This window comes from Erinaceus europaeus, chromosome 2 (genome assembly GCF_950295315.1).
Source record: "Erinaceus europaeus chromosome 2, mEriEur2.1, whole genome shotgun sequence".
Lineage (NCBI taxonomy): Eukaryota > Metazoa > Chordata > Mammalia > Eulipotyphla > Erinaceidae > Erinaceus > Erinaceus europaeus.
In genome coordinates, this window is record NC_080163.1 from 35,256,359 (window position 1) to 35,284,113 (window position 27,755).

General features: G+C 41.2%; 1 protein-coding gene across 1 annotated transcript in view; it reads left to right on the forward strand.

The window, feature by feature from the left end:
* The first annotated feature begins 5,282 nt into the window (after positions 1-5,282).
* Positions 5,283-27,755, forward strand: part of SLC22A4 (solute carrier family 22 member 4) — a 65,974-nt gene continuing 43,501 nt past the window's right edge. The window contains exon 1 of the mRNA XM_007519929.3: positions 5,283-6,330. Within this exon, the coding sequence (XP_007519991.1) occupies positions 5,938-6,330 (393 nt within the window). The 5' untranslated portion in view covers positions 5,283-5,937. The remainder of the gene's footprint in view (positions 6,331-27,755) is intronic.

Sequence of the window (27,755 nt, forward strand, 5' to 3'; positions counted from 1 at the left end):
CTAAGCTAATTGTGGGCCCCAGATCACATCAAATCGATGGGGTTTACAGTCAACAATATTTCTACCCCTTTCCCATATTATGGAGCTACTCTCTTCCCTGATCCAGCTTTCTGGTCCTTTTCCTAGCCATGACATCATCTCCCCAGACAATAACTTGGATCCACCTGCATATTAGATTTTTTATCAAAGAACTATTCTCCATCTATAATTACTGCTGCTATTCTACTGAAGGAGCCATCAGTAAATACTAAAGAAGTAGGAGGAGGTAAGGGTGAGTTAGAGGATAGCTTTGGAAAAACAATAAAGCCACTAAAAAGGGATGTGATTTTGTAAATTCACTTCTCCTTTGTTAGATCCCTGAGGCACTTGATTAGGACATTTTCTACTAAAATGTCCCTGCTGTCTACAGGAAAAACAACCTCCTAATTTTTTGCCTTCTCCCTTGTTATGTAATTTGGCCAAAAACTGAGTAGATTTTTCTCCCTGTAAAGCTGCAGTGATAGTAATGCCCTGCAAGAAGGAAGGTGTGACTTCTGAACAGGCTTTCACAAAGTCACTCAATGAACCTGTCTTACGTAAGGGTCGAATTAGTGTTTGACAGGTACGTTTAACATTTTCAAAAGCCAATTGTCTAATAATTATCTGTGCTGCCTCCTCTTGGAGTATGATTTTTGAAACCTGATCCATTAATCTAGACAAAGTTACATAAACATTTTCTTGCCTAGCTGACACTCCCTTCAATAAGGGAGTACTTTCTGTGGCTAAAATATTAGAACAAGCAAGCCACTGCGAAAACAAAAGTGATTTATGAGCGGGGTCCAAAACATCTCTTAACAATTTCCATAGTGAAAAAGTTTCAACTGGTACATTTTCCAGTCCATGAGCTTCATAATATTTCTTTAACTCCTGCCCAACCTGAGTCCATGCATTGACACTTAAGGTGCCTTCCTTAGGGAACTATGGACAGACATATTGAATAAATTGAAAAAAAAAATTAGATAACTGATTAATTAGCTGAATCTTTTACTTCTTTTTTCTTAAGCATATGTCTTACAATATCTATAGAGTCCTCTTTCTTTAGATTCAATATGGCCCATAGCTTCTCAAGTTCTGACATACCCACCTTCTTAACCTGGCCAGTCCTCTACCAGGGGGTCTGCAGCACCCAGGGTGGAATCCTATCTTCCCCACCCCCCCCCCCGAGAGAAAAAGCTTATCTTCAGGTCCCTATTCGGGTGCCACTTGCCGGGGGCCAGCCCCAGTAGGTTATTAGGGTAACCTGGAGGAGGAGGGGAGTCGTCGGCAAAGAAGGAAGAATGAGAGATGAGTGAGTTGATGCTGAATCAAGCTCAAGCAGACATCTCTGTTATACTTAAGCAAAGCTTTATTTTTATAGTCTCATAAGGCTTAGATCATTAAAACAAAAATCACCAAGGCATTGGTCACTAATACGAAAATCGTCAAGGCTATGATTATTAATACAAAAATCACCAAGTAAGAACAGCACAGGTAGGGAACACCTCCTGCTTTGTGGAACATTCACATTCCAGGGGCACTTTTCTCCCTAGAGATCACATCACAGTTTCTATGTCTTTTGTTATTCCTGTACCTGTGTGCTAGGCAGATGTCCTATTGATTAAGATTAATATTCTACCTGTATGTTTATGCCATTCTCTTGCCCCTATGCATCAGAAGCCAATGGTTCATAGAAAGTTCAAGCTTGTTATGTTTCTAGGGGCCTTAAACAAATTGAGCAGCCCATCTTTCATAAAATCTGTTCCATTGTTTGATCAAGGAGTTTTGTTTTGTTCCTTACGGAGAAGGCATCAAGGTAGTGCTGACCTGGCCAGCCTCTCCATAAAGTTAAGCTCTCTAACGGGAATCCATCTTCTGTGTATGCTCACTATGCGACCTAGGTTCTCATGTACTATTCGTGCATAAGGAAGTGGGAGCATAGAGGTGGGTGGTAGATTAAAAAGCCCATTGTATCTAGGCATGTATCATAACTTTCCATTTATTAATTATGCTATGTAAGGTGGCCCCTCCACTGTGGGAATCACCAATCTTTCTTTATATTTTAGGGGGAATACTAAAGGAAGTGGTATAGATAAAAGGGGAAACATTTTTTCCTATTGGAGTCTCCTGAAAAATTCTGCATTAGTGGTATTGCTTGTTCCATTATGATCAATTTTACAGAGTGCAGTGCAGGTTTTGTCATTACTTTTGTTATTGGTCAGGCTCTGAGTCTGGCCATAGGTATATATTATTAAGACCACACAGAGCTTAATCCCAAGCCCTATACATGGGAAAAAGCAAGATGGTTTCAGTTTGGCCTGGAGAGTCCAACCGTGCTGAACTTCTTGTGAAGATGGTACCATGTCAAGCAGCTCGCATGGAGGTGCCTACAGCATCTCCCCCTTTTTATTTTGTAAATAAAACTTTCTTGTTTCTATATAAACGGCTTTGATGCTGTGACCTAGCACTCACTAAGCTCTTAAGGTTATTTTTTGTTCTAATTTTAAATATGATTGATTATCCCTAAGCAAGCTTCCTGGAGTAGCTATTGTTTCTAAAAGGTCAATCTACCCCCTTTTCTATAAGCTACCCAAGGCTGTGGGAAGAACCCACTGCTCTCTATATTTTCCCATAACCTTTTCTGCCTGGGGTATAGGTACTGAGGTGATAAAAGTGGGGGCAAGCAATTCCTTCACAGTCAGCTTATCTGATAATTGGCTAATTTTTATGCTTTGAACCTCTTTTAAAATTTTTTTAAATTTTATTTATTTATTTTCCCTTTTGTTGCCCTTGTTGTCTTTTTATTGTTGTTGTTATTGATGTTGTCATTGTTAGATAAGACAGAGAGAAATGGAGAGAGGTGGGGAAGACAGAGAGGGGCTGAGAAAGACAGACACCTGCAGACCTGCTTCACCACCTGTGAAGCGACTCCTCTGCAGGTGGGGAGCTGGGGGCTCGGAATCCTTATGCTGGTCCTTGCACTTTGTGCCACGTGCTCGTAACCCACTGCGCTACTGCCCGACTCCCTTTGGACCTCTTTAGTCTGGGGGTCTTTAAGGGATTGATTTGTTTTTGTTAAACAGCATTCCCCTTAGGAACAATCTTTTTCCTCAGATGTCATTTGGAAATAACCAATAAATCTTATAAAATAGCCAATAATACCCAATGCTAACAATATGAGTAATGGAACAAAAAGGTGGAGTGGTCTCCGTTCAGTACGGAGCCTCTCGCCTTGCGGAGGCCCCTACCATGCTTGGACTTTGTCAGGCAGCCGGTGTGACATCGCCTTCACCACTTCCAGTGGTTTGGCACTTGACCATTCGTTTTTGTATGAAGAACAAAATGGCTAAGGTATGAATTCACATATACTTAAGATAAACAGAAAATTATTTCATTGGGTGGTGTCTTTTGTACCTTCACAGATGTGCAACATGGGACTGCAGGGGAGTTGACTAATGGAAGTACAACTAGAAAGCAGATTCATTCTCAATCTACATGATTCTTTAAAAGGTCCCAGTGGGGAGCCAGGCAGTAATGCAGCAGGTTAAGCTCACAGGGCGCAAAGAGCAAAGACTGGCAGAAGGATCCCGGTTCGAGCCCCTGGCTCCCCACCTGCAGGGGGGTAGCTTCACAAGTGGTGAAGCAGATCTGCAGGTAGGTAGCTATCTTTCTCTCCCCTTCTCTGTCTTCCCCTCATCTCTCGATTTCTCTCTGTCCTATCCAACAACAATGACAGCAATAACAATAATGATAATAACAACAACAACAACAACAACTATAAACAATAAGAGGATCAAAAGGGAAAATAGCCTCCAGGAGCAGTGGGTTCTTAGTGCAGGCAAGGAGATAACCCTGATAACCCTGGAGGCAAAAAAAAAAGTCCCAAATCCCAGTCAAATCCCAGTCACTCCTAACAATGAGGGGTGTGGGTTGGGAAAAGACCAAGGCAAGTGAAAGAAGTGAGGCCTTTACTTCAGTTGGAAAATGTAATGGGGTGCTAAGAAATTCGATAATTGAGATGAATATTTTGAGATATTTTTAAGAAATGAAAGTCAACTAAGAAAAGAAAACACAATTAATGGAATTCCAAGTAAAAATAGGATAAATATTTTTCTTTTTTTACCTATTTCTCTTTGACCTATTTCAGCACAGTGCTGTCACTGGTCTTGGTCATTGACAATGACCAGCTTAATTACAAAGTTTTGTGTTGAACTTAACACCTTCTCTCTCTCTCCTCTCTTTCACCCTTCATTCCTTTGTCCAGAGATCACTGCTCAAAATAAACTACCTCTTCATGTATCTTGTTTCAGACTTTGCTTTCAGTTGGGGAGAACAGGGGAGTGAAATCCAAGTTATGACAGTGACCGCATGAAACACTGCTCAGAAAAAGACACTTTTGAAAGTAAAGCAAAGTGCTATTATTAATATCACTGGATTACTAGGCATACACCAGCTGTTCTGGAAAATCAGAACATATGGCACTGTTACAAATAAAGAAGCTAAGGTTCCAGTGAGTAGGAAATGAGCTTTTATCATTCTGTCAATCTCCTTTGCCCCAGGAACCCTGGGGATCAGACCACAGCCTCCATGCTAACTCCAGTGGCAGCTGCCACAGCAGCAGAACCTTAATCAATGGCGCTGTGCAGACTTAGGTACCGACTCTGGGTCCCCTGTCAGATCTTGAGTCCAAACTGGACCTTCTCTTTCCTTCCTGTCTCCTTCCTTTCCAGCCTCTGACTGAGATGGCATGGTGGAGAAGATAGGGAGGCAGGTCTTTTCTGCAAACCCAGAGGTCTTTCAGTTTATTTATTTATTTTCCTTCCAGAGCACTAGCCATCTCTAGTTTAGAGTGGTGCTGGGGGATTGAACCTAGAACTTTAGAGTCTCAGACATGAAAGTCTTTTTGCATAATCACTATGGTATTTCCGCCACTTCCAGTCCTTGACAGTTCCGACTGTCCTACCCTGTAAAGAGCCCTAGAGGCATAAAGAGAGTGCTGGAATCAAAATCAGAACATCAGAATGAGGGCAGCAGTGCCTACACTCCCATGTTCCCTCACAATTAGATCCTCCCTGAAGTCTCCAGGGGCCCTGAGGCGAGCAGGCAGCCCCATTCTCTGCCCCTCTCCCCCTCATGGAATCCTAATTCTGACCTTTCTCATTTCTTTCGGGCTCCCGGCCAGTTTCCCCGTTTGCAAGGTGAGCGGTGACGTGAGGGCGCCTCACTGGGTCAGCTGGTGCGGGCTCTGAGAGCCCGCTGCTGTGCTACGGTGCCACCGAGACTTCCGGGGCTCCCAGTCCTCTGGTGCGTGGTCAAAGCGCTCACGCAACCTAAGGATCGGAAGGCGGAGAGAACCCTGCCCTGGGCCGGGCCCGAGGCGACTCCGACAGAGTGGACAGACCCAGGGCAGACCTCGCAGAGACCTTGCTCTTTGGCCTCAGCTCCAGTCTTTTGCGGGTTCTGCTTGGAGGGGTCCGATCCAACCACTGGGAGCTGAAGACTCGGCACTTCGTGATCTCGGGGTCCCAGGGCGCTACCCAAGCTGGGGCGCACGCAGGAGGTTCGGTTCCACTCGCTGCACAGCGGGCAGCCAAGAAGGCGCCAAGGACAGGGGGCGGGGTGCGGGGCGGAGCCAGCCGGGAACCGCACCCCGGGCCTCCGGGCTGCCCTCCCCAACAGGCATGGGGGTGTGGTCCCCAGCTGCGCACTCTTCTAGCTTCTCTTCCAGCTCTTGGAAACTTTGCACGCAGGCAACCGGCTTCCTGAGCTGCAGCCTAGACCGCTCGCCCCAACTGCGCCCAGCCCGCCCGGAGCTCCCAGGACGTGCGGACACACTCGGGGATCGCCCTTGAGTGCGGGGCGCCGTGGGGGGCAAGCACTAGTGACCCCGGGGTGCAAAGCTGCAGAGCAAAGGCGAGAAGCATGCGGGACTACGACGAGGTGACCACCTTCCTGGGCCAGTGGGGGCCCTTTCAGCGCCTCATCTTCTTCCTCCTCAGCGCCAGCATCATCCCCAATGGCTTCAACGGCATGTCGATCGTGTTCCTGGCGGCCACCCCGGAGCACCACTGCCGGGTCCCCGACTCCGCCAACCTGAGCAGCGCGTGGCGCAACCACAGCGCCCCGCGGAGCCTGCAGGACGGCCGCGAGGTGCCGCACAGCTGCCGCCGCTACCGCCTCGCGGCCATCAGCAACTTCTCTGCGCTCGGGCTGGAGCCGGGGCGCGACGTGGACCTGCAGCAGCTGGAGCAGGAGGGCTGCCTGGACGGCTGGGAGTTCAGCCGGGACATCTACCTGTCCACCATCGTCACTGAGGTGGGTGTCTGAGTGATCTTCCATATATGTCACACACCGCCCCTCCCCTAGGTTCCCACGCCCTGCAGTGCCGGGTCACATCCCCTCTCCTTCCAAACTTGACGCAGTTCAATGCAGCCCCAGAGAGTAGGACTCAGGAGAGGGTCACTCTTGATCAGTTCTGTCTTCTTGGTAGGGGATGGAGAAAAGATAGTGACCACCAACCGTCTATTTCACAACTGAAGAAGTTGTTTCCCAAGCATCTAACTGTAGCTTCCTTCAGTCAAGTTCCTGCCACTAGGCATGAGGGAAGTGACCAGAGAATGCTGGTGAGCATTCAATTGCAAACACAAAGAAAGGCCTTCCTGCTGGACAAGTCACAGGCAGGTCCAGTCTATTTTCTGGTCACAGATTTCCAAAAGCGTTCCCGAATCTACTGCTCTGCCATTTACCTTTTGGAGAGGCTTTTGAAGGCCTGACTGCAGACTTGATTTCTCTGAAAGGGAATACGGGGCCTTCTGATAGTGGCTGGGATCAGAGGAGGCCTAACCTTCATCCCAAGATGCTCATGAAGAGACAGACTCACAGAGTTGGTTCCCTTTGAGCACAGGACCCAGAGGGCAAAGACTATCTAGCTTGTGACATTAACTGACTCTTAGCAACCTATGTGGTTTGATGGCAGCAAAGTTTCAGGAGTCCTGATACACACAGTTTGCTGCCTGAACTTTATGTTTTGCATTTGTTAAGGACCCATAGCTTCTGGGGTAGGGTGCACCTCCTTCTTCTCAGGAGAGTATCCGCACAGACCAATTTCCTATTGTGGATCAAGTAGACAGAATTCCCTAGTTCCAGACCCCTGTCATCTGTTTAACTCAAGAAAAAACTATGAGAAAGGGTGGGGGGATAGTGATTGTGCATCTGGTTGAGCGCACATACATGCACAAGGACCTGGGCTTGAGCTTCTGTTCCCAAACTGCAGGGGGGATGCTTAACTAGTGGTGAAACAGGTCTGCAGGTGTCTGTTTTTCTCTCTGCCTCTCTATTTCCTCCCCTCTCAATTTCTCTCTGCCATATCAAGTAAAATAGGAAGGGGAAAAGAAAAAAAAGGGGGGGATGGCTTCTTGGAGTAGTGGATTCATAGTGCTAACAGCAAACTTCATTGATGACCTTGGTGACAAAAACTATATATATATATATATATATATATATATATATAGAGAGAGAGAGAGAGAGAGAGAGAGAGGGAGTCTCTGTTAATCCTTTATTCTCTTTCCCTCAACACAATGTGGCAAAAATCAGAGACCATTAAAATATAGACATCTGGGGTGTAAGACCTGTCCTCTAAGCTCAAATGCCCAAGGGGGAATCATATTACTGAGAGGCCTAGCATCAACACTGGTCAGCAAGAAGCCTGAATTCAAATCCTAGCTGGCTTGCTGTGTGGCCTGGGAAGATATGTTGCCCTCTTTCGAGGATAACAAGGTGAAGAAGTATTCTAGGCTGGTGACAAAATTTGAGCTGAGTTAGGAAATATGAACAAGATTTGCTTAGGCAAAGGATGTGGCAGGTTATGGGAATGAGATTCCCATTGATCAGGATGACTAGACCTCAAGGGTTAATAGGGGAGGCTGGAAGAGCCTTTTAGGGTCTGTTCATAGTGGGCTTTGTAAGTATATTGAGAATTTGTTCCAAAGATAATGAAAAGGAGGGACGAGGACAGGCAGTAGCTCATAGGGTTAAGCTCACATAGTAGGAAAAGCAAGTACCAGTGCAAGGATCCCAATTCAAGCCCCTGGCTCCCCACCAGCAGGGGGATCACTTTGCAAGCAGTGAAGCAGGTCTGCGGGTGTCTGTCTTTGTCTCCCCTCTCTATCTTCCCCTGTCCTCTCAATTTCTCTCTGTCTTATCCAACGACAACAACAAAAATGGAAAAGATGGGCTACCAGGAGCAGTTGATTCATGGTGCAGGAACTGGGCCCCAGTGATAACCCCAGAGGCAAAGAAAAAAAAAGATAATGAGAAATTAGTAAAAGGTTCTATGCAAGCAGTAACAAAGCAAGACTTTATACTTTTAGAAAGACTTAACTTTAGCTATTATGAAAAGTAAGATCAGGGGTGCCAGGCTTTAGCGCACTGGGTTATAGTACAAGTACAAGGACTCCTGCAAGGACCTGCACAAAAATCCAGGTTTGAGCACCCACTCCCCACCTGCAGGGGAGTCACCTCACAGACAGTTAAGTAGGTCTGCAGGTATCTTTCTCTCCCCCTCTCTACCTTCCTCTCCCCTCTCAATTTCTCTCTGTCTTACCCTTAAAAAAGAAAGGAAGAAAGAAAGAAAGGAAGAAAAAAAAATGGCCACCAGGAGCAGTGGATTCATAGTGCTGGCACTGAGCCCCAGCAATAACCCTGGAGGGGAAAATTTTTTTTAAAAAATTAAATGAAAAAAGAAAGAAAAAGATCAGTGAGAAGGCTATGAGAGTTGGCTTAGTGTGAGACTAAGTCAAAGAGTGACCAGCTGGAGTGGTAGCTGCAGTATCTACAGGACCAGTGGAAGGTGAACTCAGACTGTGAATCACTTCTGGATCCCTCAGCACTAATTCCATGTCCACCTTGATCCCCTTAGTATAACTTACTTCTCTAACTCTGCCTAGTAGATGCTCCTAATGCCTGCCCATCCCTGCCCACAGTTTGGTCCTGAGGGTCAGCTCACTCCACTTAATTCTAGGAAGTACCTTGGTTATCTTAGACTGAAGTTTTACCCATTGACTTCACAGCTGGGTTAAATTGTTATTGTTTTTTGTTTGCTTGTTTATTTTGTTTTTGTTTTCCTCCTCCCTCCCTGGCTATTTTTCTCATTTCAGGGTATGAAAATTTGGTAGCTTCTAGATCCATAACTAACCCTGTTGTGCCCTGTTCACAGAGGCCTGCAGACACTCTGGGTACACATGCTATTATATATTCTCAAGGATGCACCAAGATTTTCTTTTTTCAATAGGTTTTCCTTTCCTTGTTCCCTTTTTGACTGATGGGGGTAAAATAAAAGTCTTAGAAAGAAATGAAATTCTGACATATACTACAACACAGATGATCTTTAAGGACATCATACAACATGAAATAATAGTCACAAAAAGATAAAAATAATTAATTTGCTTATATGACTAGCCAAAGTTATAGAAACAGAAAGTAAAATGAAGGGCAAGAATATGGCTCACCCAGCAGAGTGCATACTTTATCATGATAGGAAGCCCCCAGTGGGCAAAACAAAGAAAAATATTCTAAGAAAGGTGGTTTCCAGGGATTGAGAGGAGCGGGCAATAAGGAGTTGGTATCTAATGGGTATATAGTTTAGTTTTTCAAGATGAGAATTCTAGAAATTGGTTGTACAACAATGTGGATTACTGAATTGGACACTTAAAAATTGCTAAGGAGATGAGTTTTATGTTATATCTACTTTGTTACAACCTTTTAAAAATCAGAATAATGAGTGCCCATTTTACCTGAGTTTGGGGGAGCACTCAGTAATATTATGCACCATGATACATCCCCTGACACCAGCAAATGAATATTGTAAATAGAATTACAATCAGAAGGTGATTGTGGGAGTTGTCCTAAAGTCCAGGTTGCAGTCATTGTATAGATGATGAGATTTGCAGGAGAATGAAGACCTTTCCCCGTGGTGGAAATTCCAGGATGTAGACTACTGGATAGAGGTCTACATTCATGCTGATTTAGTCAGTATCAGTTGGAGAAATGGCCCCAACTTTCACACAGGCTCAAGCCTATGGGCACTGAACAGGTTCTCTGCATTCCAGCTAACATGATGTCCTGAGAATTCCATGGCATCAGGGCTTCCTGTCATGATAAAGTATTCTAAGGTAGAAAGACTATCATCAACCTTAATCTCTCTGCTAGACCTCCCAATGGTCACATCTAGACTGGGACACCTAGACCAACTCCCTGATTCTATAGGGATGATAAGTTCAGCCAGGCATGAACATGCTTTTTCATAGAACACTAGGAAGAAGGAATTTGGTACCTAGCTGAGGTTTATGTGAGTATATCCATCTGTGTATACATGGATAAGGTAGCCTCCTCTCAGGGACTATTTGGGAAGTCCAATTTGTCTGTCCTAAGGAGGTAAAAAGTATTACATTATTTCAAAACTTTGTTTTGAAATAAATTTTTGATTTAAAGAAAAGTTGTGAAGTAGTACAGAGAATTTGATTGTACCCTTCATTTGACTTACACTAAAGTCACTCAGAGGGTCAATCAATCAAGAGAACTTAATGATTATCAACATCTATGCACCCAAAGAGAGGCCATCTAAACACATCAAACATTTGCTGAAAGAGCTACAGCAACATATTAACAGCAACACAGTAATAGTAGGGGACTTCAACACCCCACTCTCTTGACAGATCATCCAGGCAGAAAATCAATAAAGAAACAAAGAAACTAAATGAAGAGATACATAAACTAGAACTATTAGACATTTTCAGGTTAAAAATGGTGATTTCACCATTTTCAGCCCATCTTGGAGGGGGCTTGAAGAAACATGTTAAGTGAGATAAGTCAGAAACAAAAGGATGAACATGGGACGATCTCAATCACAGGCAGAAGATGAAAAACAAGATCAGAAGAGAAAACACTAAGCAGAACTTCTACTGGAGTTGGTGTAAAACCAAAGTAAAAGACTCTGGGATGGGGTGGGGGGGGAGTTCAGGTCCTGGAACAGGATAGCAGAGGACCTAGTGGTGGTTGCATTGTTGTGTGGAAAACTGAGAAATGTCATGCATGTACAAACTATTATATTTACTGTCAACTGTAAAACATTAATCCCCTAATAAAGAAATATAAATTTAAAAAAACTGCACAGCAAAAGAAACCACCACCCAAACAAAGAGAACTCCAAAAGAGTGGGAAAAGATCTTTACATGTCATACAACAGACAAGAGGCTAATAACCAAAATATATAGAGTTCACCAAACTCAGCAACAAGAAAACAAATAACCTCATCCAAAAACAGGGAGAGGGTATAAACAGAATATCCACCTTAGAAGAGATCCAAAAGGCCAACAAACATAAGAAAAAAATGCCCAAATTCAGAGAAATGCAAATAAAGACAACAATGAGATACCACTTCACTCCTGTGAGAATGTCATACATCAGAAAAGGCAGCAGTAACAAATGCTGGAAATTTGTTTGTGGGGGCAAAGGAACCCTCCTGCACTGCTGGTAGGAATGTAAATTGGTTCCATCCCTATGAAGAGCAGTCTGGAGAACTCTTAGAAGGTTAGAAGTGGACCTACCATATGACTCTGCAATTCCTCTCTGGGGATATATCCTTTATAAGTACCACGTGCTAACCGACTGCACCACTGGAGCTCCTGGGGATATATCCTAAGGAACCAAACATACCTGTCCAAAAAGATTTGTGTATAACTATCTTCATAACAGCACAGTTTGTAATAGTCAAAACTTGGAAGCAACCCAGTTGTCCAACAATAGATGAGCGGCTGAGTAAGGTGTGGTGTATATACACAATAGAATACTATTCAGCTATTTAAAATGGTGAATTCACCTTCTTCACCCCATCTTGGATAGAGTTTGAAGGAATCATGTTAGGTGAAGTAAGTCAATAACAGAAGGATAAATATGGGATGATCTCACTCATAGGCAGAAGCTGAAAAACGAGATCAGAAGGGAAAACACTAAGCAGAGTTTGGACTGGAGTTGGTATACTGCACCAAAGTAAAAGACTCTGGGGGAGGGGGGGGTCTAGTCCTGGAACATTATGGCAGAGGAGGACCTAGTGGGGGTTGTATTGTTATGTGGGAATGTTAGACATGAACAAACTATTGTATTTTACTGTTGATGGTAAATCTTTAATCCCCCAATAAAGAAATTTAAAAGAAAAAAAACTTACACTAATATCAACAACTTACATAACCATAATTCATTTTTAAAGTCAGGAGATTAGCATGATCTACACTATTATTAAATATACTACAAGCTTGTTAAATTGCCACTCATTTTTACATGATGGCCCTTTCCTGTTTTCTAATCCAATTCATAATTCTAAATTATATGGATATTTAGTTGTTTTATCTCCTTAGTCCCCTAGATCTGTAATAGTTCCTCAACTTTTCCTTATCTTTCAGGACCTTGACATGTTACATCACTATGTCAGCTATTTGATGAGTGTCTTTAGGTGAGAGAAAGGGCGAGAATAGGATTTCTCTGTTATTTAGACTCAGTGGGTGAACTTTTTGTCAATAATATCCTCAGGAATCATGTCAGCAGATATATGGTGCCATTGTGACTTATTACTGGTGATATTAATCTTGATCACTTGGTTAAACTGGTACCTTCTGGGTTCATCCACTATAAAGGGAGATACTTAGGGACTGTGAAAAATACACTGTTTCTACTCAAATTTTAACCCACTCATTTTAGTATTCACCACAGGTTCTAAAACAAACAGCACTGTGATGCTTGCCAAATTGTGATTTTCTAATCAATTCCTTATAATTTGTTAATTGGATTTTTAATTTAGAGAATTCTCTTCACCCCATTTATTTATGGAAGTATTATTTTATATCAGTACAGGCCCATGCATATTTATCATATTCTATGGAATATAGTCTGTTTACTAGTTTATTTTGTTACTACAGTTGTACCAGCTTGAAACAAGTCATTTTTTACTTTAAGGATAAAGAATGTGAAAACTCAGGGTAAGGTCTTTCATTTCTCTCAGGAGTCAGAATTGAAGAGCCTGGGTTTGCCCCTACAGGGAGTTCCCACTTATCTATGGGGTGTCAGTAACCTCTTAGATATCTTATAGGGTGGCAGTGTAAGCACTAGAGCAGGAATGGGTGTGATCTAAAGCCAATAGGGTAGGAACTGAACCCTCTTGGAGATATGAGTGCTCCACATAATCCCAGATATTGTATCTAATAAAGGAGTACTTGTCACTGAGACTTTCTGCAGTGGAGAAAGCAGCCTCCATGGCCATCACCTATGTCCCTTTAGTGTCAGGGATCCCAAATCAAATGTCCTATATATGAAGTAGGTCACAGGCCTCCTGACAACAGAAAATGCCCTTCTGACAATAGAAAATGACCTTCTCTCCAGGGTTTCTTGCTTCATCAGCAGGGTCATAGAACAGGCAGATTTAAGTATGGGCTGAACTTTGCCTCAAAAATGTTCTTTTATCCTATGGAACATCATTAGGTAGATGTGACACCCTTTGGTCCATGAGCTGGAAAGACTAGGCAGCCACCTCTGAGCTGAGTATCACTTCTCCTAGTAGCACCCTGAGAGAGCTTTGATTGGACTGGCTTCTGTGGCAGACTTGATCAGATTTATTCCTTCACCAAATGGACAACTAGCCTCTCTTGTAGCTGGCTGCATTCTGTAAAAACCCATGTGTGGAGCAACTGGTGATTCTGCCCTTAAGCATAACAGAGTTGCCACCAAAGGGTCTGGACTTTTGGAGATATTCACCTTGTATTGTCTTTCCTGGGCCCAGAGCAGGGACAGAACAGGATGCACAGATTTTCCACCCACAGCCTAATGGTGTGAGGTCAGGATGGAGCTCATCCTCTGCTAATATAGTACTTAAAAGCAGTACTGAGAACAATAAAGGAGGGAACAGTGGGATAGGCTGAGGCTAGCATCTGGATGACCATTACATGCAACAGCTCAAAGCAGCATGCCTCCTTCAGGCACTGAGTGAGCCCTCCTAAAGGTAAAGACTTCAGCAATAGGCAGGTTGAAGTTGTTTTCTTTCCATTAAGTCTACAGGCTGCCCTGGGACAGAGAGTAGGAACAGGCAGTTTGACTGTCAAGACAGCCTGAATAGTAACCAGGTTCACTCTCAGGCCTGCTTTCTGGAAGATGAGATACAGGAAACTCTGCCTCCAGCCAACACTAGTTAAAAAAATTTTATTTTTATTTTTTTATTTATAAAAAGGAAACATTGACAAAACCATAGAATAAGAGGGGTACAACTTCGCACAATTCCCACCACCAGAACTCCATATCCCATCCCCTCCCCTGATAGCTTTCCTATTCTTTAACCCTCTGGGAGTATGGACCCAAAGTCATCGTGTGATGGAGAAGGTTGAAGGTCTGGCTTCTATAATTGCTTCCCTGCTGAACATGGGCATTTCCAGGTCAATCCATACTCCCGGCCTGTCTCTCTCTTTCCCTAGTGAGGAAGGGCTCTGGGGAAGCAGAGCTCCAGTACACATTGGTGGAGATGTCTGTCCAGGGAAGTCTGGTCGGCATCATGCTAGCATCTGGAACCTGGTGGTTGACAAGAGAGTTAACATACAAAGCCAAACAAATTGTTGACCAATCATGGACCTAAGGGTTGGAATAATGCAGATGAAGAGTTGGGGGGGGGGTCCTCCATTTTGTAGATAGCTAGTAGGCATATTTTAGTTAAATTCTGAAGGGCCTGTGGCGATACTAGTTTTTTTTTTTTTTCTTTTTCTTTTTGTTCCTGAGCCTGCAATCTGATATGCCAGTGAATTCAAGTTATTGTCTGGGGAGATGATGCCATGGCTGGAAAAAGAACCAGAAAGCTGGATCAGGGAAGAGAGTAGCTCCCTAATATGCGAAAGGGGTATAAATATTGTTGACTGTAAACCCCATTGATTTGATGTGATCTGGGGCAACTAGTAAAATTTTATTGCCAGTACATGCTTCAGAAAACCTTCCCTGAGACCAAGTAGTGGAGACTCAGAGGGTGTTCCCTAGCTCTGGACAAAATGTGCTTCCTTGATTGTTTATCAACTACTTTACTCCAAGCAGTGTGTCTGCTGTCTCTCAGCTCTTCCTCTGATAGTGACCAGACTGTGCCTTTGTCCAGAGGCTGACTCACCAGCACCTCCTGCCAAATTTATGAATAAATACACTTTGCCCATCCCTTCTGGTGGGCAGCAGAGTCCAAGAGGTAAGGTGATGTGTTGACAAACAGGGTTTTGGCAAGACTCCTCAGAGAAGTTACAGGTGCCTCAGGCCTTAGAAAGAATGATAATCTCTCTGTTGTGATAGACTAAATTTTATTTGTAGTAAAGGTTAATGTAGGGCTTCTTTGTTGTCTGAAATCTTGGTATAATTTTAAGTGTGGCTCTGGAATAAGAAAATAAAGGCGTCTTCATTAGGAACAGATATGTAAGAAGAATATGGGGTAGGACTGGATTGCATTAGCAACTGGCAGAAACAGCTTTCAAGACTGGCAGATCCTGCTCTCTATTTGAAAGGCTGGAGGGCAGGTTTATAAAGCTGCTTTCCAGAACTTCCTGTTGATGCCAGTTGTCTGGCACATGCCCAGTTCCATTGGTTTGTGCTCTCAGAGCAGGTAGGATTGTGGTGAATCCAATTTTGGAATGCCAAGGCAGAGAATTAGGTCTCTTTGTGCTCCTTCTCCTTCCTTCAGCCCCCCTATCTCCACTTTTCCACACAACTCTTCACTGAGCCTTCTTCACCCATGGTTGCTTTTTCTTCACATAAAAAATAAAGGAAGTGAAGGAGATAACTCAGCAGGTAAAGTATATGCTTATCTTGCACAAGATCTTGGATTTGATCCCCAGAACTGCATGGGAATACCGTGGATAGCACTCTGGATGGTGGAACAGTGCTTTGTTATCTCTTTTTGCTCTTTTCCTTTCTGTCTCTCTCTTTCCCACATCTATCTAAGAATCATAGAATTAAAATTGGGCTGAGGAATTGGGTAGACCAGTGATATCACACATACTCTAAACCCTGGGTTCACTCACCAGCTCTGATGATGATGGTGGTGATGATGATGATGATGATGATAAGAAGGAGGAGGAAAAGGTGGAGAAGGAAAAGGAAGAGGAGGAGAAGGAGAAGGAGGAGAAGAAGAAGAAGAAGGAGGAGCAGGAGGAGGAGGAGGAGAAGAAGAAATTTTAAAAGGTTAGATCCCTATATTCCATGAGTACTTAGTTACAAAGGTTTAAATTCTGCTGAGTTCAGCCAGGTATTAAATCTCTGCTCACTCACTCCCTACTCACATTGTAGCAAGTTTACTCCCAGGCTCCAGAGACTGAGAATATGCCATTGTTTCAGCTTGTTTGTAAGGTAGAAGTTGCATGCCAGGAAAAGCAAACTAAAAAGGCAGAGACTGGGCAGGGGTAGATAGTATAATGGTTATGCAAAGAGACTCTCATGCCTGAGGCACTGAAGTCCCAGGTTCAATCCCCCGCACCACCATTAGTCAGAGCTGAACAGTGCTCTGGTAAAATAAAATAAAAATAATAAAATAAATAAGTAAATAAAAATGCAGAGACCAAATGCAGTGTCCAAAATCCAAATTCATAAAGTAGAGTGGTCATATAACTCAGAAGGTTTGCTTTCTTTAGCTCTTTCTCTAGCATAGGGGCTCAGAAATTTTGCTCAGAAAGGGAGATTGTCAATAATAACAAAGAATTATGAATCTGTTCCCACTGGAAGTAATTTCATTTGAAACAGAGTATGCAAAAGTTAAACCCAATGATGCTCTTTAAAATAATGGAGATTGTGATAATAAACAATGGAGACTAGTAACTCCATTAGAGTGATACACTAATTCAGAAGGCAGTAAATTTAACAAAGAGAATCAGTAAAAAGAGACAACTCAAAATAGTGCTCTGGAGTCAGAAAAAAATTATCTCAAATGACTTTCTTAAAAACTACTCCTGCAGAAGATCTTAAATTTAATTGCACTAGACTATGGAATGATTTATGCACCCAAAATATTAATTTAAAAATACAGCAAAGCCAGCAAGTGATGTAGCCTTACAACTGAATATGCTATCAACAGATGCAGACAGTTTTATAGAGAAATTAGAGGAAGAGACAAAGAGAGACCTACTAAAGCCATTGTCCTCCCTTGGTGACCTTACAGATACATGCCCAAGTCTGCACCCTCTGAGGACTAACATCAGAGGCTTCTCACTCTAGAGGAAATAAGCTTCACGAAGAGCAAAAGCAAGGGGCCAGGAGATACCTTACTTTGTAAATATGGGATTCGAGCCCTAGCACCACATGTGAGAACTGTGGCACTGGGAGAAGCTCCATGGGTGGTGGAGCAGTGCTATGGTGTCTCTCCCCTCTGTCTTTCTCTCCTTCTTATTTCTTTTTATCTAAATGAGAAAAAAACTGGGAGCAATGGTATTACATGTGAAATGCCCCACTGCCACATTAAAGAAAGGAGGTGGGGGAAACCAAGTTATTCCTTTTGGATGAGAAGACTCAATGCATAAAGTTTTCACAACGTACTCTTATTTATTTATTTTATTTTCCCTTTTGTTTCCCTTGTTTTTTATTGATGTAATTATTACTGTTGTTATTGATGTCGTCGTTGTTGGATAGGATAGAGAGAAATGGAAAGAGGAGGGGAAGACAGAAAGGGGGAGAGAAAGATGGACACCTGCAGACTTGCTTCACCGCCTCTGAAGCAACACCCCTGCAGGTGGGGAGTCGGGGGCTCAAATTCGGATCCTTGTACCAGTCCTTGCGCTTAACACCACGTGCGCTTAACCCGCTGCTCTACCGCCCAATTCCCAGCAACGTACTTTTTAAAATGTCCAGTTTTAAACATAAAATTGTAAGACATGCAAACAACAAGAAAAGTTGACCAGTGAAGTAGCAACTGCCTGAAAAAGCCCAAGTATCAGATTTAACTGTGGTAAAGAACTTTAGGAAGCCATGGTTTTAAAAGTAAAAGAGGGGCCAGGAGATGGTGCGCCTAGTAAAGCACACACATTACAGTGCACAAGGACTGGGGTTCAAGTACCTGGTCCTTATCTGCATGGGGGAAGCTTCACAAGTGGTGCAGAAGTGCTGCAAGTGTCTCTCTCCTTCTTTATCTCCCCCTTCCCTCTCAATTTCTCTCTGTCTCTATCCAAAATAAAATAAAAATCATTTTTTAAGTAAAAGAATGGGACTAGGTGGTGGGTGGCACACCTGGTTGGGTGTAGCACATGTTATAATGCACATGGACCCAGGTTTGAGCTCCCAGTCCCCACCTGCAAGGGAAAAGCTTTGCAAGTGGTGAAGCAGTGCTGAAGGTGTCTCTTTTTCTCCCTCTTATCTTTCCCTTCCTTCTCAATTTCTGGCTGTCACTATCCATTAAATAAATAAGTAAATTAAAAAGAAAAATGTAAAAGAAGGCAGTTTGGGAGATGACCCAACTGATAAAGGTTTGAATTTACAGCATGAAGTCCCACATTCAATCCTTGGCATCACATGTACCAGAGTGATGTTCCTGTTTAAACAGGAATATAAAAACAAATATGAAATAAAACACAAGTAGAAACACTAAAAAAATGAATGGAGAAAAGTGATCAGTGTCATATGCATAAGCACATCAAACATGTATAATGAGAACTTTAGAAGAGGATAGAAAGGAGAAAGAGTCTAAGGAAAAAATGGCAGAAAATGTCCTAAATTTTGTGAAAAACATTGAGCTAAACAATTCAGAAGCTCAATGAACTCCTAAGTAGTAAAAACTTAAAGGATTTCACATGTAGCCACATCATGGGGAAAAAGAAAAACTGCTGAAAACCAGCAGCAAAGGGAACATTTAAAAGCAGAAAGAAAAATGTGACTTTTACATACAAAGAATCCAAATAAGACTTTGCTTTATAAGAACTTCACCTAATTATTTGTTGCTTTAGATGACATAGCTACTGTAAAGATTTTAATTCTTTCTATTAATCCAATTCTAAAAGAAACAAAAAGATAAATGATAATACATCAAACTAAAAAGCCTCTGCACAGTGTAATTTATTAAACAACAACAACAAAAAAACATCCTACTGATGGGAGATGTTTACACATCTCATATACTACTAATGACAAAAATTATAATTATATATATATATGTACACACCACAAATTATAATCTAAAATTATAAATAACTCATAAACTCAATAAGAAGTAAAGACTATATTTGACTTTATATCAGAAGCTGAAAACCAGGAGGTAATGGTGAAAAGAAAAAATATACTAACCTAGAATCATATCTAATAATAATAAAATAAAAATATTCTAAGTCTTTAAAAAAAAACCTTTTTAAATTTTTTATTGTCTTTATTTATTGGATAGAGACAGTCAGAAATTGAAAGGATAGGGGAGATAGAGAGGGAGAGAGACAGAGACACCTGCAGCACTGCTTCACTACTTGTAAAGCTTTCCCCCTGCAGGTGGGGGTGGGGGGTTGGAACCTGAGTCCTTGCTCGTTGTAATATATGCACTCAACCAGGTGCACAACCACACCAGCCCCAAAGAGAACCTTTTACTAGCAGAGCTGCCTTGCAAGAAATATTAAAGGAAGTTCTTCATGGATAGATTTTACTTCCTACCAGAGTTTTATTGCTGCCGATTTGCACTTCATGGTTGTACTACTTCCAGTGTGTGTTTGGCTTGTTTTGTTTTTTGATATGTAAGAAACAGAGAGTATGAGACACCACAGCACGGCTTCTCCACTCACAAAACCCACTCTTTGTGTGGTGCTCCTATGTGGTGACTGAGAACTCCAACTTGAGTCCTCATGCATGGTAAAGTGAGTACTCTACCACGTGAACCATCTCCCAGTTCCCAGCTGTAGGTTTTTAATTTCAAGGGTGAAACTTATGTCCCAAAAAAATATAAAATACATCTGAAAGACATTTAAGAGGATATAGATAACTGGAAAGACATCTCATGTTATGTTCATGAAGTAGAGGACTCAATGCTGTTAAGGCGACGACACTCCAAATTGAGCTACAGATTCAACCCAAAAGATATTTAATATTATTAAATAGTTATGAAATACAAATAAAAACTCACAATGATACTTGTTTGTATTTACTAGAATAGTTACAATTAAAAGACATGATAACAAGCGCTGATACAAGTATAGAGAAATTGAAACCCCTATTTATTGCTATTGAGATCATAAAATGATACAACCACTTTAGAAAACAGTTAGGACTCCAGGTGGTGGCACACCTGGTTAAATACAAACACTGCAGTGTGCATGGACCGAGGTTCAAGCCCCTTGTCCTGACCTGCAGGAGGAAAGCTCCCTGAGTGGGGAAGTAAGGCTTTGGGTGTCTGTCCTGTCTCTCTCCCTCTCTCTCCCCCATGCTGCTAATTTCTCTCTGTCTCTATCCAATAATAAATAGATAAAAATCCAAAAAATGAAAATAAAAATTAAATGTAAAAAAAGAAAAAGTTTGAAAATTCTTCAAATGATTCAACACACTAGCATGTGACTAAGCAATTCTACTCCCACACATATAGTCAAAATAAAAACACATGTCCATGCAAAATCTTGTGCATAAGAGTTCACAGAAAGGTTATTTACAATAGCCAAAGAATGGAAACAATCCAAATGTCTATCAGGTGATACATGGATGAATAAAATGTGCTATATCCATGTAATGTTATTTTATCACACCACATAAAGAAGTGACATATTGATACTTGTTAACATTAAGACTGACCCATGAAGATACTATGCTAAACAGAGCTCAAAACAGTGCTCCTGGAGTCAGAAAACATATATACAGCAAATTAGTTTGTCTTTTATGAAATATGGCTCTTTCAGAGGGGGAAGAGTCAGAGAACTTTAGTGGTGAGTTTAGTGACTTATACACATCATGTATGGGTATGAAACTATTCCCTTGAAATCTTGTAATTTTGTAAACCACCATGAAATCACTATTAATTAAAAATCTCTACTGAAAGACTGAATTTTGTGGTATATAAATTACAACTTAATAAGGTAATTTAGCAAAGTGTTAAATGAAAGTTCTCAGGCACAAAAGACTACATATTATATGACTACAATTATATTAAATGTTTAGAATAGATGAATCCACAGAGAAAGAAAGAATATTAATCAAAAGTAGCAGCCAGGGAATGGGGCAAAGATGGGGAAGGGAATGGGAAGTGACTACTAATGGGTATGGGTTTTTATTCAGGGATGAGAAAATCTTCTAAAATTAGTGAGGATTGTTGCATTACTCTGATGAATATACTAACAGCCTCTGAATCATACACAATAAAAATTTTGTGGCTAATGATATGACTCAGTTGATAGAACACATGTTTTTCAAGTCTGAAGCCCTGGGTTTGATCTTTAGCAGAATATCTTTCTCACGCTCATTATGTAAATGCCATACCCTTAAAAGTTCCTTAAAACTATAGTGGTTATAGGAGGTGGGGGCTAGGGAGGAGGCCACAGAAATTTGGTGTAGAGTGTGGTGACTTACACATACTGCATGTGGATATGAAATTATACTCCTGAAATCTTATAATTTTGTAAAAATCTCTGGGTTGAGGGTGAGGGTGGATGTTCGGCTTCACTTCCGGGCGGGGGGGCGGATGATGGGTTGGGACACAGTCTTTTGGTGGTGTCTTGATTTGCATTTCTCTGACAATCAAAGACTTGGAGCATTTTTTTCATTTGTTTCTCAGCCTTTTGGATCTCTTCAGTGGTGAATATTCTGTCCATGTCCTCCCCCCATTTTTGGATGGGGTTATTTGTAGTCTTGTTGTTGAGTTTGGCAAGCTCTTTATATATGTTGGTTATTAAACTCTATTCATGTTCCAATACCAAGCAGTTTTGATGACAATGGCCCTGTAATACAATTTGAGATCTGGGAGTGTGAGGCCTCCAGTTCTGTTATTTCTTCTCAAGATTGTTTTGGCAATTCTAAGCCTTTTCTGGTTCCAGATAAACATTTGTAGCTTTTGTTCTATTCTCCTAAAAAATGTGCTTGGGATCTTGATGGGGATAGCATTAAATTTGTAGATGGCTCTGGGTAGTATATTCATTTTGATGATGTTAATTCTACCAACCCATGAACATGGAATATCTTTCCACTTCTTTGTGTCTTTTCCAATTTCCTTGAGTAATGACTCATAATTTTCAGCATACAAGTCTTTCACTTCTTTGGTTAGGTTTACTCCTAGATATTTTATTGTTTTTGTTGCTATAGTAAAAGGAATTGATTTCTAGATTTCAATTTCTTCCAGCTTAGTGTTTGCATAGAGGAATGCCACTGACTTTTGAATGTTAATTTTGTAGCCTGACACCTTACTATATTTCCTGATGATTTCCAAATGCTTCTTGCTGGATTCCTTAGGTTTTTCTGTGTATACTATCATGTCATCTGCATATAGGGAGAGTTTGACATCTTCTCTTCCAATCTGTATCCCTTTAATTCCTTAGTCCTGCCTGATTGCTATGGCAAGAACTTCCAACACTGTATTGAATAGTAATGGTGATAGTGGGCAGCCCTATCTAGTACCTGATCTGAGTTGAAATGTTTCCAGTTTTTCACCATTGAGTATGATGTTGGCTGTAGGTCTACTATATATAGACTCCACTATCTTCAGGCATTTTCCATCTATTCCCATTTTTTGTAGTGTTTTGATCATAAAGGGATGTTGTATTTTGTCAAAGGCTTTCTCTGCATCTATTGATATGACCATGTGGTTTTTGGTCTTGCTTTTGTTGAAGTGGTGGATCACGTTGATTGATTTACGTATATTAAACCAACCTTGCATGCCTGGAATAAACCCCACTTGGTCATGATGAACAATCATTTTAATAGACTGCTGTATCCAGTTGGCTAGAATTTTGTTCAGTATTTTAGCATCTATGTTCATCTGAGATATTGGTCTGTAGTTTTCTTTTTTGGTTGTGTCCCTGTCTGCTTTTGGTATCAGAGTGATGTTAGCTTCATAGAAGATGGCAGGGAGTATTCCAGTGTCTTCAATCTTCTGGAAGACTTTTAAAAGTAGAGGTATTAGTTCTTCTTTGAAGCTTTTGTAGAATTCATTTGTAAAACCATCTGGTCCAGGACTTTTATTTTTGGGGAGACTTTTGATAACTGTTTCAATTTCATTAGCTGTGATGGGCCTGTTCATGTTATCCACTTCCTCTTGACTTAGTTTTGGAAGTTGGTAGGTATCTATGAAATGGTCCATTTCTTCCAGGTTCACTAGCTTGGTGGCATATAGTTGTTCATAGAAGCCTCACATGATATGTTGAATTTCTGCAGTGTCTGTTGTGATATCTCCTCTTTCATTTACTATCCGATTTATTTGGGTCTTCTCCTTTTTTGTTTTGTGAGTCTGGCTAAAGGTTTTTCAATTTTGTTCACTCTTTCAAAGAACCAACATTTGCTTTCGTTGATCTTTTGTATGGTTTTCTTATTCTCATTGTTATTGATTTCTGCCCTAAGTTTAGTGATTTCTGTCCTTCTGGTTGCTTTAGGGTTCTTTTGTTCTTCTACTTCTAGGTCTTTAAGATGTGCAATCAGTTTGTTTATTTGTGCTTTTTTTGTTTCCTAATGTGTACTTGTATAGCTATGAAACCCTCTCAGTACTGCCTTAGCTGTGTCCCAAATATTTTGATAGCTTGTGTCTTCATTTTCATTGAAGTCTCGAAACATTTTGATTTCTTCCTTGATTTCCTCTTTGACCCAGAGGTTGTTAAGAAGTGTACTGTTGAGCTTCCACATTATGGGACTATTACTAATCTTTTGTTGATTGTTAAGTGTTAGTTTAATTCCATTGTGGTCTGAGAAGATGCTTGGGATGATTTCAATGCTCTTGAATTTGCTGATGCTGTCTTTGTGGCCTAACATATGGTCTATCCTTGAGAATGACCCATCTGGATTTGATTAAAATGTGTATTACAGTTTCTTGGGATGAATGACTCTGAAAATGTCCAATAGTTCTAGTTTATCTATCTCTTCATTTAGCTCCCTCATGTCTTTATTGATTTTCTGCCTGGATGATCTGTCAAGTTGAGAGAGTGGGGTGTTGAAGTCCCCTACTATGACTGTGTTGCTGTTAATATATTGCTGTAGCTCTTTCAGTAAACGTTTGATGTATTTAGATCGCTTCTCATTGGTGCATAGATGTTAATAATTGTTAAGTCCTCTTGATTGACTGATCCTTTGAGCATTAAGTAGTGTCCATTCCTATCTTTTTAAATCTTATCTATTTTAAAGTCTATCGTGTCAGATATGAGACTAGCTGTTCCTGCCCTTTTTTGTGGGCCATTGGCTTGTATGATAGTTTTCCATCCTTTCACTTTAAGTCTGTGTTTGTCTTGTTGAGTTAGGTGGGTTTCCTGTAGACAGCATATTGTTGAGTTGTATTTTCTGATCCATCTTCCTACTCTGTGTCTTTTAATAGGTGAATTCAGGCCATTGACATTTATTGATATCAAAGATTGAAGATATTTTAATGCCATTCTTGTAGAGTTTTAGAGTGTTCTGATATGTGTCCTATTTATGATGATCTGACTGTTTATAGAAGACCTTTCAGAACTTCTTTCAGGGCAGGCTTGGTGATAGTTGACTCCTTCAACTGTTGCTTGTCTAAGAAGGTTTTGATGCCTGCATCTAGTGTGAATGACATTCTAGCAGGATATAGTATTCTTGGTTGAAAGCCTTTCTCGTTGAGCACTCGGAAGATATCTTGCCATTCTCTTCTGGCCTGTAGTGTTTGTGTGGAGAAGTCTGCTGCTAATCTTATGGGTTTTCCTCTGTAGGTGACTGTTTTTCTCTTGCAGCCTTCAGGATCCTTTCGATCCTTTCTTTATCCTTATTCCTTTCCATTCTAAATAGGCTTTGTCTTGGTGTCTTTAAGTCTGGGTTAATTCTGTTTGGGACCCTCTGGGCTTCTTGAATTTTTATGTCTTTGATGTTGTCTAGACTAGAGAAGTTATCAGCTATTATGGCCTGAAGAATGCTTTCTTCCTCTCCCTCTCTTTCTTCCTCTGGTAAGCCAATAATGAGTATATTATTTCTTTTGAAGTCATCCCATAGGTCTTGTTGTTGTTTTCAGCATCTCTTAATCTCTTTTTGAGATCTCTTACTTCTTTTTTAGTTGTCTCTAATTCATCCTCGATCTTGCTAATTCTGTCTTTAGAATCATTGATTCTATTCTCTCTGCCCTCTACTGTTTTCTGGAGTTCATCTATTTTGTTGCCCTGTTCTGATACTGTTTTAGCTTGTTCAGCTAGTTGTGTTCTTGGCTCAGCTATTTCAGCTTTCAGCTCTCTAATAACCTTGAGATAGTTAGTGTTTTCTTCCAGAGTCTCATTTGTTGTTCCTGTATTTCTGATTACAATTCTTTCAAACTCTTTACTCACTCCTGTGATTATTTCCTTAGCTAATATTTGAATGTTGAACTTGTTATTTTGTGCTTCACCCTTTGGGGGGCTTTTAGCTGGACTGATGTCCTGGTTAGTTTCTCCAATATTTCTTCTTGTTGGTTTACCCATTTTATATATTATGTTATGAGTTCCCTCTTAGTACTTTTCAAATTACTGATCACTATTTCCTGGATTGACTTGTATCTAAGTAAGGTAATTAAAGGGTTCAAAGTGGTGGAAGTTAACAGTTGTTTCAATAGTATTTTAATCCCTGAGTTGGAGCTCAGTGATTTAAAAGCCTCTTTTTTTATTATTTTTTTCTTCTCTGTAGGCTATGGGAGCCTGAGGGCTTCTAACTATAAGTAGGCTTCTTAACTTAATCACTGACTCCTGACAAAGAGATAAGGCAGGGTGTGGCAGAGATAGTACGGTGGTTATGCAGAGAGACTTTCACAGCCCCACAGCTATGCCACGGAGGTATAGGTCTTCTCCTGAATTTCCTGGTTAGATCTCTGTCCCCCAGTGTCCCTCCCTGCCACTGTTCCAGATTCTGAGGACAGTAGCAATGGAGACTCAGGGTTGCACTTGGTGAGTCTCCAGGGAGTCCTCTCCTCCCTTCAGCTGTCCCCTTATTGGTGGAGCAGACTGGAGGAGGTGTCTCAACTGATAGACCATCGGATTGTTACCAATCACTTAGTCTCTCCCTAGGCTCCTCTCTGTCACCAGCCACGTGTGTTTGCACTCACCAGTGATTTGGTGGGTTCCTGTAGTCCTTCTAGTCTTGTCTTGTTTCAGTCCCAAGTGGTCTCCTTTGTTATTCCTAGTTATCCAGGAGAGGAGAGGAGAGGAGAGAAATAGATCTGCTGCTGCTCATAGCCCCGCCTCCGGAAATCTCCCACTTTTGAATTATATCATTTGCTTTTTTGTTGCTAAGTTTGGTGAGCTCTTTATATACTTTGGTTATTTGTCTCTTGTCTGATGTATGGCATGTAAAAATTGTCTCCCATTCTGTGAGGAGTCTCTTTGCCTGGGTGATGGTTTCTTTTGTGTGTGTGTGTGTGTGTGTGTGTGTGTGTGTGTGTGTGTGTGTGTGAGAGAGAGAGAGAGAGAGAGAGAGAGAGAGAGAGAGAAAGAGAGAAAAGAGAGAGAGAGAGAAGAGAGAAGCATGCTCCATCATTTACTGTATTACTGAGGATCAAACCCAGGGCTTCAGGCATGCAAAACATGTACCCTACTGCTGAGCCACCCCCTCCTCACCACCACCACTGCCCTAATGTTATTATATTGAATAGTTCAAAAGCATATTTTTGTTTTATGTAGTACAACAGATTGCCTCCTCTCTGTATGACATGTGAACAAAATATTTGCCATTTTCTTTCTAAGTTCATCCATGTTGTTGCATATGGAAGAATTTTATCCTGCATATAGAGTATTCCAGTGTGCACACATACTACAAACTTATCTGTTCAGCTGTTGATGGGCACTTAGGTTGATAAAGGGAGTTTATCTTTGTGGTAAAAAAAAAAAAAAAAAAAAAAAAACTTCCCTAGTTTTTAATCACTGAGTAGTAAGTTCTTATTTTTCAGAATTTTTCCCCAAGTTAGGTTTATGTGCATCACTTATTTTGCTTATTCATGAGTACTTTTTTTTACTAAGTCATGGTTTTACTTAGGACAAAGACTAATAGAAAAGGGAGGCGGGGTGGCACACCTCATTGAACACACATGTTATAGTGTGCAAGGACCCAGATTCAAGTCCCTGGTCTCCACCTGCAGGGGAAAAGCTTCAAGAGTGGCCAAGCAGCTCTACAGGTGTCTCTCAGTCTCTCCCCCTCACTATCACCCCCTTCCCTCTCAATTTCTGGCTCAGTCTATCCAATAAATAAATAAAGATAAAAAATTTAGGAAAGGAAAAAAAGGGTTAGTAAAAAAGGAACTAAAATTTAATGAGGTTTGTAAAGTGTTAGATGTGCCAGATATTACTTACATTTCCTATTAATGCTTACTATAACCTTAGGAGGGAGTATTGTTATGTCTTTGGAAGTGATAAAAGTAGACTGAACTGCATGGATGATCCTAAACCACACAGCCCAAAGCTGCAGGGTCCAAAAAAGTGTGTGTTTTTTATTCAACATCTGGCTACCTTCCAGAGTCCTCAGTTCTATTCAGGTAGGAAGGATCTTCTTAACTTTGTAATCTCTTATGGCAAATTAGGAAGTTTGGGTTTGAAATTAGTCCTTCCTTCCTTACTTCCTTCCTTCCTTCC